The sequence below is a fragment of the Acipenser ruthenus genome, chromosome 49 (genome assembly GCF_902713425.1).
Source record: "Acipenser ruthenus chromosome 49, fAciRut3.2 maternal haplotype, whole genome shotgun sequence".
NCBI lineage: Eukaryota > Metazoa > Chordata > Actinopteri > Acipenseriformes > Acipenseridae > Acipenser > Acipenser ruthenus.
In genome coordinates, this window is record NC_081237.1 from 3,308,989 (window position 1) to 3,321,216 (window position 12,228).

General features: G+C 40.0%; 1 protein-coding gene across 1 annotated transcript; it reads left to right on the forward strand.

The window, feature by feature from the left end:
- The first annotated feature begins 661 nt into the window (after positions 1–661).
- LOC117401500 (protein FAM174C) lies at positions 662–5,786 on the forward strand. The gene is made up of 3 exons (XM_034002263.3): positions 662–1,458; positions 2,123–2,255; positions 2,681–5,786. Exons 1-2 carry the CDS (start codon positions 1,187–1,189, stop codon positions 2,247–2,249), a joined length of 399 nt encoding a protein of 132 aa, XP_033858154.3. The 5' UTR covers positions 662–1,186; the 3' UTR covers positions 2,250–2,255; positions 2,681–5,786.
- Positions 5,787–12,228: the final 6,442 nt, after the last annotated feature.

Here is a 12,228-nt window from a genome sequence, read left to right on the forward strand (position 1 = left end):
CAACAGAATTAGTTGTAGAACTAGAAACTTAGAATCCACAAACCTTTCACCCCTCTTATTCAGTGATGTCAAAAGGTTTGTTGATTTTAAGAACATTCTACTACTGTAGTTCTACAATTCCAAATATTAAAAGTTATTGTCCTACATTTTCAAAACATACAATAAATATTTTGGTAGCATGTCAGTTAACCATGAAAAATAGTTTATTTGCTCTGACCCTGCTTGTACCCTTTTCTAATCCCCTCTTCCAAGTAAAATCTAAAATAATGTTCTGGGTAGCAAGAGAGAGTTCCTTTGCCCTCTTCCTTCATAAAAAAACGTTTCTAATACACAGTAAAAGGTGATCTGTAAAGCTAGGTAGAGTTTCTTTGCCATCTTCCCATGATTAGGTCGTGTTTAAAGACGTCTTTCCACTTGTTAAAACGATTATGAACACTCAAAGTAGTGTTTTAAAACTCGCCTTTTCTATAAATAATCATTTGCCCACACAGTAAAAGCCATCTACACTTTAAAAACACTATCAGACTATTAACAGTATTTGGGTTGTTCCACTCTTTTTTTTTTTTTCTTCTTTGTACTGCCCTCTAGAGTTTGGAGGATTCATTGCAGCCGATCATCCCAATCACTCTTTGTAGACCCTGCAGAATGACCGCATTTCAAAAACCCTTTCTTAATCTCGGAGGATACATTCGAAGAGCTCCGGATTTGTTAATGTACATCCCAGGCAGAGAGGAGGAGCTTCAACAGATAATTTCTGCTTTTCGATAGGATCATTGAGACCTCTATATTTGCATAGAAAATATTGCAAACATTTAAACTAATGCAGTACATTTCTCAGAGATAAAATTACGATCTGGATCTAAAGAATATCGAGGAAATACAAAGTAAACGATCATAATATACTATTATTGGAAAGAAAAGTGGATTTCTCTAGTATTGCAGTAGATATGGGAGACATTTGGAAATATGAATTCTCTACAATCATGTGTAGAAGCTTCTGAAAGCAGAACCTAGTATTAGCAGGGCTTTTGTTGTCCAGCCGGATGCTATTTTCGTTGCACGCACGCAGATAAACAGTAAAAGAGAAGCGGATTGAGGAAGTTTCACAAACGTACACCACGGAAAAATCAAAAAACGAGTCCTCTACTCTATACAGCAGGACTGGCTCGCTATCTCCGTCCTAAACATGCACATGTCCGCTCCTTTGGTTCTGTTGTGGGTGGTTTTATGCGCGGTTGTTAATATGGGGGGCAGCCAGAACCAAACCCGCGGTGTAACGAAACCCGAAGAGAATAAAACCGGTAACGAGTCGCAGGTCCACGGCAACAGCGTAACGAATTCCACGGGCAGTGACGGCTTTTTTCCAAGTATGGACGACTCTATGATTAAAAGAGCCTTTTACGTGTTGATAGGAATCACCGCTACCGGGGTTTTGTATTTCGTAATCCGAGCCGTGAGGTAAGAGCGATTCGTCGCCCTTCTTATTTCCGTGGTAGACTAAGGAAATAATGATGTCCCAAGTCGCTTGTTTGGCCTGAACTTACTAACTTATTATTAACTTCATGTCTTAAACTATGTTTTGAATATGTGTTTTTATTCTTTGGTTTAGTGGTAATGACAGGACAAAACTGTTATTAGTCAAAAACTTTCGTTATTATTTGTTTTACTTCAGACCTGCCTAGTCTTAGGGTGCGAGACTCAATTTGTAGCCCCCATGTAAAACCCTCACTCCTCAAGCAAGCCAAACAGTCAATATGTCTTTGCGTACCAGTTTATAGTACAGCTAAATAGAGAACATGCATCTTTGCTTTGTCTTGGTTGCCAAAAAATTTGGCCACAAACAAGTTGCCATTTTCTCACACTGCACCTTGTAGAACGACAGCATGCCATTCATATCGAAGTGCTGAGTAGTTCAGTGATAGGCGTTGTCGTTATACTGCATGCTTGAGTGTACAAAAACAGGGCTAAGGGTTGATAAGCTAGTTTACAGTGGAATTCACGATTTCCAGTTTCTGAGGTTTGGCCAGTGATGCATCACTCCTGTAGTGTTGGGGTGTCTCTCTGATTTCTCTCTCCCACAGTGTTGGGGTGTCTGTTCAGTTCTCTCTGCTTGTTCTGTCAGGTTGAAGAAGGCTCCTAAGAAGAAGTATGGGCTGCTGTCCAGCTACGATGACACTGTGGAGATGAAACACCTGGAGGAGAGTGATGATGACGACACAGTGTATGAGGCCAGGAGCCTGAGGAGATGAGGACAGGTGATTCACACAGGGCTTTAAATTAAGATTTAAATTATAGAAATGTTATTATTATCCCAGTCCTAAAAGTCTAGGTGATGCAAAACTTTTGGCTATAGCTGTACATTCATACAATCAGATACATTCAACAAAAAATACATTCAGAGACGAATCCACATACATGTCTGTACTTCGGGACCCAAGATATGAAAGTAGTGCTTAGTTCAGTTTCTTTGTACAGCAATTGTATAGTTTTACAAATTGTGCATCTAGTATTTATAAAAAGGATGACAAAGGCGGTGTCAAATGGGCATGATAGTTTTCCTATTATAAATGTGGCTTTTCAAATGAAATTGACTATGGTGACATGAATTGTAATCCAGATCTCAATAACAGTTTCATGTGTGCATTAAGGTGTGTTTCCTAATCTTAATTTCGTTTTGCAGATGAGTGACCCTGAGCTCTGAGAGAAGACTGGAAACATTATTCCCAGTGATTTATATTTTTGTACTACTCAAGGGTTCCTTTTCTAAGAGCACTGGAAATGTGCAATCTTTTAAAACTGTATTTATCTCCCAATATTTGTATTTAATGGTAAAATGGGGGAACAATTCAATTAATTTGAAAGTGACCAAAAACAAAATTCCTATGGCATTCAGGTTGAATGACATAAAATATATATTTTTTACTAGTCCATTAATAACCACTGGAATGCATTCAGCACCATCAGCCGTCTTTTAAAAAGCTGGTGTGAAAAGACTCTGCAAATCGATCACATTTCTGTTAACAGATAAAACTCCATTGCATGTCCTGTAGACAAATTCCATTCCACACGCATGGAGATTTCTTTGAAAAGATTTATATGTCAAAGTGTAAAAGAATTTACGACCTTAAAGCCTATGTGTGTAACCTAAAAAAAAAGTGTTGGTGACACAAGGCTTAAATATACACAGACAATGCTCCCTCGAAATTACACTTTGAAGTATTTTTACGAATTTCAGCTGGGCCATGTTGACAGCACATTAGTCCTATATTTTACAGTAAAAGAGCCCTTCACTAATTAACTGTTTTCAATATTTCATATTTTTGATTTGACTTAGTATTGCACGAATATCAAACCAGTTGCATTCATTTTTAACAAGAATTTGAAAATACTTACTATAGACCACAAGAGGGCAGCAACAGCATATTGTTAGAATGTAGACTAACGTTTGCATTTGGACCAAACTGATGGATAAATACACTAGCCTCTTCTACAGCTAGTGTGCAGTGTGTATTGTATTAACCCTTTCGTGCCTGAATTCAAATGCAGCGTGAGGGGGTCCCTTCAATATTGTTGTCATATTGTTCTTGCCATAGCAGCCTTTTTCAGTTAATGCTTGTTTGTAATACAGCTTAGTGGTTCTCAGTTGCTCCAGTATTGTTTAAATCTTTTTCTCAATATGTGTCTCTAAACAAGCTTTCACTGCTAGTTTACTGCTAGCGCTGGAGTTCTGACTGCCTACATGTCCTCATTCCAAAATGTTATGTGGATCCCTTTATCAAAGAAATGTTTGTGATTGAATTTATTAAGTTTCTTTTAGCATTTTCTACGTTTTGGCACGATCAGGTGTTTGGGATGGTAAGGCTTTTATATATAAATACCCGCTGAGGGACATGACATTTTGGAGTGTGGAAAAGAAAGCTGGCCATAGTGAGCGTTAAAGTTAGCTGAACATTTGATAAGAGACATACTAAAGGAAAAAAAGATTCAAACTCAATATAATGTAAATGATTACACAAAGCAGAAGGGAAGGGGAAATGTTCAAAGCACATTCAGTAAGAGTAAAAGCATGCTGTCTTTAAAGAGTGAGTAGCTTGCAATTTCATTGTCCTGCTCCTAACATTTTATGATGATTCCAATCATTGAGTGGTCCTGGCAACTAGGATTCTACAGGGTTGCTGAATTCTTAGACACATAACAATTATGCAGATTCAGCATTTGAGCAACAGGACTCGGGACTAGTTAGAACAATTGTAAACATCATAAAAAAAAGCAACGTCTACTTTGATCAGTATTGTCAAAATAAACCAGAGAACCTGGACCCCTTATAATGGCTAATTCCATACCAGTCTCTGAGTTTGTACATGAGGTTTATTTTTGGTAGATTGTGGGTCATGTACCTGCGATATGCATTTGATTAATCGAGATATCGTTTTTGTTCTACGAAGCAGTGCAGTGACGATTGCTTTCTGCAGTTGCTTGCTGTCATATGCTGTTTTTCTTTATAGTTTGCAGTAAGCTATGATTCTGTTGATTTTAAAGTCGCTAAGTTTGGGACATGTTTGGTACTGTTATTATACAAGGGTTGATTTGATCACCCTGATAAGCCACAGCTGGGTCTTTTAGAGCATTTTACAGCACAGGAATCCTCCTGGATTTCATGAAAATTAGCTTGATGCAATGCAGGGTAATCGCTGGTGCTGCAAAATGCACTAAAAGTCAGGTATAGGTTGATCAAATCAGGCCCTAAACGTTAGTTATTGGTTCCACAATAACATGATACTGCAGTGTGCCAAATTGATGTAGCAGGAGGGAAGTCATTTCAAACTTTCTGGCAATTCACCAAAAAAAAATCTGAAACACTGCAGAGTTTGCACAATTTTTTAAAAAGAAAAAAACATATAAACCGTTTTTAATCCAGGACCTTCTTGGCATAAAATCACTTTGGGTCCAGATCGATAAAAACATCTCTCTGGTATGTTAATTTAAAAGTGTGTTTTTTTTCCCCCTTGTTCACTGCATTTGTTTTGAATAAATGCTTTGTTTACAATCCCATGTTCAGTAAAAAGACATTTTAGGGAAAAGAGATTGAGAAGAGAAATGTATATTTAAGCAGAAGTAGCTTTAATGTCATGTTAACTGCTTAAAAAAAAACAGATGTCCTTATTATTGTATGGTGTTTGCAGTCATTCCGAACTGGTCTGGGTTCTGCTCCAATATGCAGTTCATATTTTTCTGTCCTGGGTTTGAGCTGTTGTGAGCTTGCCTGGAGAACCCTAAATGCCGAGGCTGAACAGCCTCCCTCATTCCAGAGTAGGTGGTTCCTGCAGAGTTTAAAGATCACCCTGTCACATGATTTGAATGGAATGAGGGAGGCTGTTCAGTCCCAGCATTTAGGATTCTCCAGACCATCTCAACGTCGGGCTGTGTTAGAGATATTGGAGCAACAGGACCATAAAATAGTCAGGATAATATTAAATAGACGTTAAAATGACATTTAAAGCTGCTTGGTCTTTAAGATAAGAAGTTCTCGATTGCCTTATGTTTACTGTGTGTGTGTATTTGTCAGTGGGGGTTGAGTGGAACTACGTATGGAGTAAGAGACCAAATACTGTAGCTGATCGAGGATATATACTATTAATGGGTAGCGGTGGGATTTATTTGGTATGCTCACTCAATTCCTCATGCAAGGTGGTGGGATGAGCTCATTTTTGCTGAACACCGGCAGTGCTTATTGTACATAACTGAAGCATCGCTTTCTTAATAAAAATGGTTTTGTCTTTAAAATACATGTCGACTCCTTCTCCTATTTCCTCCTACTGGCTTTTCATATGGCTGTTCCATCTTTGAAGTAAACACTGAAAGAAAACTGCACTTACTAATGCCACAGCACAGTAGTGTGATAGAAATACTTCTCCTAGTTCACTTCCTAATAGGATTCTACCTGCCCCCATACTGTGTGCAGCTCAGAGCAGGAGTGGAAGGCTCAGGTGGGCTTTTGCTGCCTGTTTTAGTCTCCCCACTAAAGTGCTAAAAAGCTTTTAAACCCATTTTCTTACCTGTTATTAGCACTGGCAATGTTATCACCCTCCCCCTTGGGTTGAAGATTTGTTGGTTCTGGTGCTTGCATTCTATCCTTCTATTTGGAATCTGCAATGCAGGTTATTCTAGATCAAATCTGTTGACTACTGAATGTTGAACGTCACTCAAAAGGTGCATGCATTTTCCTGTGTGATACATTTTAACAATATTTGTAGAAGTAGATGTTATTTTGTATCGAAAACCCTCAATATGGTCTCAATAAGTTATCTCTTTGTTAAATAAATAATAAAGTAAATGACTAGTCCTGGAAGGTATTCTGTAGAGCTGGAGAGCCACAAGCCTGCAGGTTTACTACGTATCTTTAAATTGTCAATGAGTGTTTTTTTGGTGTTGATCAATTAAGAAAATAATTGGTTCAATTAAGTAATTGAGAACTCGGGTGGAACGAAAACCAGAAGACCCTGCTTCTCTCCAGAAGGCCACCCCTGGTACCCGTGTGATTAAAATGTATTGACTGTATGTAGCCACCAGATGGCACTAGTAAACTTGGTTATTTTCCATGGGCCTGTTATTTCTATGCATGCTTGTGTCCATGGCAACTAGAACACTTAGTAAAAACACAGACTGATAACACCCAGAAAGACATCAAACTAAAGAAAGAAATGTAATGACAAGCTACTTCACCTTTAACCCTTCGTCTCCACCCCTTTCAATGGCTTGTCATTAGCCAATCCGCGGCTTCCCTGATAGACTGACATGCTGATTTACAGCACCCAGAAGACACTGCTCAGGTCACATGACCTAGGAAGTGATAGTTTTCCTGAGCCGAGGTGTGGAAACAGAGACCTTTTTTTAATATAATACTGGCTATCATGTTTTAAAATGAAAGTACATGTTTGCTTTAACATGTGTTTCTTTTGGAACTGCTCATGTTTGGACCTGTGTAGCGAATGGAAATGCATCACAGGCAGAATCGTCCATTAGCTACAATCACATTAGGTACAAACAGATTTTTATAACTGCAATAATCTGTAGTTTATTTTTGTGAGGAGGGCGATAGTTTGGTGTTTCATACATTTGCAGCTATTTATGAGCTGTCCTGGCTGTGCAACTGCACTGGCGCCCCCGCTGGGCGGAGAGGGCATTGACACTCCATTGCTGAGATTCATCATCATTAACAGAATCATTATTGTATTGAGCAAGGTCAACCCCCTGCTGAGACGAAACAGCTGTCTCACAGCGCCTACCCAGAGGCAGAGATGTTGAGATCTGAAAAAACAGTGAAAGGAAAATGTGATTGGAAGGATTAGTTCCCAGCGGCGCTCATCGTGGCTCGTCTCCGGGTAGAGCGGATTGCTTTCAGCCTCAGCGCTGCAGTTTTCTCGGTCCACCTTCACACTGTCCACGAGAAAGCAGATAAGTGTCGATAAAAGGACCAGACATGAAGTACGTGCAGCGATTCAGTTTAATGCAGTTTCTGAATAAAAATTTTAATAGCACAGTGGCACCAAACATTATTTAAACCGTTGCAAAGTTTCAATAAACAGTTGATGACCGGCGCGGGTCTGCCCCTCCTAATGCGGATCGCTGGGTGGTCAACCAGGAATCCCCGGATGATCAGTCACACGTGTTTTAGTCTTAATTCCGATATATCTATTCGGGATTACCGTTTATAACAGCAGAGTATAACTTGATCAGATAGACCCCTAGATAAAGTAGACACACGTTTCTGCTAGCACCTACAACACATTGCCCTCCTTTTAAAATGAACTCAGTATATTACCTTATACAGGGCTTTAAGGCTGTGAGAAATACTAGTAAACCCCAGAATATGATTGTGAGGGAGAAACCTTGAATACTAGAATGTGTTCAAACAAGCATTTAAAAAAACACCACATACACATCTATAGTACTTTCAGAAGACACGGTGTATTTGAAAACACTTACCCCCTAGTGTACTGCACGCACATCGTATTCATATGATTTACAAAAAAAAAATACTATTTTAATAACACTTTTAGACTTGTCTTCCTCCAATGACAAATTTATTTAAATGAAAGCAACGTTGGGCATTTAATTCTCAGCAGCGTGAACTAGAAGCTGGCGCATCGAGAGCTCTCTAATCAGTAATCTTGAAACACGAGTAGCCTACTCTAGCGTTTTTTGAACAGTGCTTTTTTGGCACTTTCTCTCCCTCGGTTGATCGCTTCAAACCTTGCTCGGCTTCAAACGGCACATAATTACACTAATGAGGTCAGATGAGACAGCGACCCAGGCACGCTGGAAGCGTGCCAGATAAAGAGAAGCGGAAAAACCTGAAAGACAGGGAGTTGGGCGGCACAAGAGACCCGTGGGCGAAAGGTTAAAAATGTTCTTTTTTCATTTCTGATAATTCAAAAGAAAAGCCGGGGCAACTGCATTGTCATTCTCTGTCGGTTTATGGCAGGAGCAGGGTGTTTTTTAAACAGCATTAGCTTGCCTTCAGTCTCCAGAGTTAATTTGCCGGTAGAAATAAAAAAAAACTCTCGTGTTGAGCTCGTGGAGAGGGGAGGGATGAGGGGCAGGGAGGGGTGCGCGCTCTGTAAATTAAACGGCATCAGAAACTCTCCGCTTAAATCCTCGAAGGGCGCAGAAATTGTCTCTTCAGAGCTTTAATATCCAAAACGCGTTCGAATTAAAACAAAACAAAACAAAAAAACTGCTTCGCAAGCCTTTTTAACATTCAATTGCCACTGGCTGCTCAAAATCCCTGCTACAGCAGTAACGTATATACAAAATAACATACAATTTAAACAGTATGACAACACTTTCGTCCGTTTTTAATACTGGATTGAATCTAGTAAAAATGGGCGTGGATTAGATCAAAACTCATTAATCTTACAAACGGGGTAATTATTGCCAGTCTGCCTATAGTACTAGTACTATCAGATGGTAACCATCGGTGTATGACATTATTAGTTAAGATGAATATTAATAAGGTATGTTCAGTCTTTTTTGTACAGTTTTTTTGGAGACTTCAGATAAAAGCATAACGCAGGGTCCTCATAATCACAATCACACAGTCCCGGAACCGTTTAAATATGTGCATATTATTGAGAATTGATTATAGCCAAAAGCAGTCCTTAATAGGAGTGTAGACGTGTATGATCAAAGGGTTGTGCAAAGCCAAGGCAGTTCTCGTGTTTGCCATGCAGATAGTGTACAGATGGACGCACGCGATCACCGCATAACGGCCGCCATGTTTTCAATGAGGACCATAAAAGCAAGCAATGAACCATAAACAGGGGCCCCGAACTGGGGACCGGGGACCCCTGGGTGCCTTACAGGGGGACCCAAACAAAGCAATGTTCCCCACACTGGTGATCAATGAATTTACGCTAACGCAGCTGTCAGGTGCTTGGGGTAGCATTTCTACCTGTGCAAATGAACAAACTCTCTCACTATCAAAAATAGTATGGGGGGCCTTGCTCTAAGATACAAGGGTAGGGGGAGGGGCAGTGAACATGTGACGACTGTAGTGCTATTGAGTTAAAACAATGGATTTTAAAACCTGATCAGCACTCCTTGAACAGCAGGCTAGTCCTGTTTCTCATTTGGAATGTCTCAGTTTTGGGAAGGGTGTGAGGGATTTAGAGGGGCTCATGTCTACCCTTCCTTGGGTGCCTCACAGCAGTCTTTGCTGCACCAGCCCTGCCCTCTGTATACTATCCAGTGGGTTCCTAGAATGTCCTTACTGTGGACGCACAGACACCCCCAACTCGTCCCCCCTGCCTGTGTCTTTAAACTAACGAGGCTGGTTCAGCTTCAACGTGCTGCTGTCCCTGAGGACCATTTTGTGTCTCTTGAATTTCCTCTGAACTCTATCTTGTCCTTATCCTTTATGGTGCGGTTGTTAGGAATATGTCTTTCGTTCTGTGCAAGACTTCCATATACAGTTTTAAGTGAAGTTACCAAACTAATCTAAATATGGGTTATATCCGTGAGATCCCTGCTATGATAGTGTTAAGCACTCCCTGTCTCTTAATGAACAGGGTTTAACTTTTACACATGGATTGTGTGTTTATATTTCTTCATGAGTATTTGACAAGCCCCACCTTTTTGGAGATCATGGATTTGTATAGCTAGTAGATATTGCGTGGTTGAGTGTGTGTGAGCTTCTATCACGCAAGTGAGGATGGATACAAATCCACAAGTGGTGCAGCTTTTTTGTCAGGCTATCTTCATGCTCTATGTTAAACATTACTTTAGCAAAAAAATATATACAGATTCAATTCAAAAGCAAATGAGACTCTTTTTTTAGGATGCAGGATGTTGATTATGACATCATATTGATGTCATCACGTGATTATTTGTAACACAACTGCATAAAACATGATATATAAAATGCATCACCACATCAGAATAATAACATTATCACAAGTACAACATGTGTGTCTATATCATTCTATATATAATTCAAACTACATGTGCAGTATGTTGAAATGCTTTTGCAGTATGTGTCACTGTGATTATTTGGAAGTGGGAGAGCTTGCCTCCTGTATTAGGATGTGTTTGTTAGTGTGTGCGGGTCTATACTGCTGCAATAGCTCCTTCCCCAGGCAAAACCTGAAGCCTTTAAGAGCATGGGCCCAAGGTGTAATTACCTGCCACAGAGCCTGCTGAACAGCAGATGCAATCTTCACCTCATAGCTGGCATCTTGGCCATTTTAGTTGAACTATCGCCTCGCCTGCCATTGCTGTCATGGTTAATTGTGGACACAGAGGCCAGTCAGCCTCCCAGTGTGTGGGGTGGACACTGTGCTGCTGAGGCACAGCTAGGGAAGTGGACAGAGCCACGAGGAGACAGGCAGACACTTGCTGTTGTTTCAAGGAGTGTGAACGGAGGAGGGAGCGCGTCACGCTTCAGAGTCTCGTACAGTTTTCCATCCCCAGGTTTAGGCTCTTTTGATTTCCGTTAATAGATGAAGCTCTGTGCTCAGAATGATAATCTAACCCAATCTGGCATTAGATGCTGATGGAGGTCTCTCGAGTATAGGAATCAGATCCACACACAGTCACAGTGAAAACATTACAAATTCACATCCGGGCTTCACATTTAATTCATGAGAAGGGAACTAAAGTAGATTAAAGTCATTTTTTGGTTTTTAGTTGCCTGCCATAAATATATGTATATAGGCTAGATCAGCCCTCTAGTGACCTGCCTCTGTAGAACAAGTTTCCTTTTTTTTTTTTGGCAATACACTGCTGTGCACTAGATGGCGCTGTTGCTTACTACTATAAAGGCATATTGGCTGATCTAGCCTGCAGACAGTATGTTTATTGCAGGCAACTAGAAATGAAGAGCAGCTTCACACAAAGCATCATAAAAAGGAAAGGTTCCCTTGAGGAAAACAATTGTCCGAACTATCCACTTCATTCGCGAGAATACATCTTTTAATAAAGAATCATTTCACTGACAAATGTTCCAGGCAACCTTTCTAAAGGTTGTGCAGTGTACTGTCTAGGCACAGTGTGAGACCTGACAGAGGGAAACGAGAAAGACTAGCCTTCAACACTTACAATTCACAAGCAATGTTTCTCAATGTTTCACAATGCTAGTGTTACTGTACCTGAAAATTGATGTTGTGAACTCAAAGAGGCTTGCATGCAGGGAATCGAGAGAGAGAGAGAGAGAGAGAGAGAGAGAGAGAGAGAGAGAGAGAGAGAGAGAGAGAGAGAGAGAGAGAGAGGAAGATGGGAGGCACAGTAAGAAATGTAGTTAACCCTTTGTGTACAAGGCTCTGAAGGCTATACAAGATCTCTTTTTCTGACAGCACAAAAAACATTTTTATAATCTTTTATGGCAATTTTAATATGATTGGCAGGTTTGAGTTATATCAGCTAACTTCAAAAAAAAGTCAGAAACACCCGCCATGACACTGTCAATGAGTTGTAGGGCTGCGATGGGCAGCCAGAATGTTTGAGTGATCCTGGAGGGAAAACTCAGGTTAGAGGTTTGGAGTAGAAAGTCTATTCTCTAGAATGACTTAATCCCTCCAATCTGCTGTCTACCTGTCTTAACTATCGTGACTGAAACCAACTTACAAAAGGGAGATGCAATTTGTATATACTGCAGAATGTCAGTAATTAATCTGCATAATTAATAAAGACATCAGTCAGGTTAATTTGTTTATTTCTAGTATTTAGACA

Bases quoted from the DNA above. Each gene is read 5' to 3' on its own strand.
- LOC117401500 (XM_034002263.3), top strand. From the start codon at position 1,187: ATGCACATGTCCGCTCCTTTGGTTCTGTTGTGGGTGGTTTTATGCGCG. The intron at 1,459-2,122 runs GTAAGAGCGATT...TTGTTCTGTCAG, and splicing joins TTCGTAATCCGAGCCGTGAG to GTTGAAGAAGGCTCCTAAGA.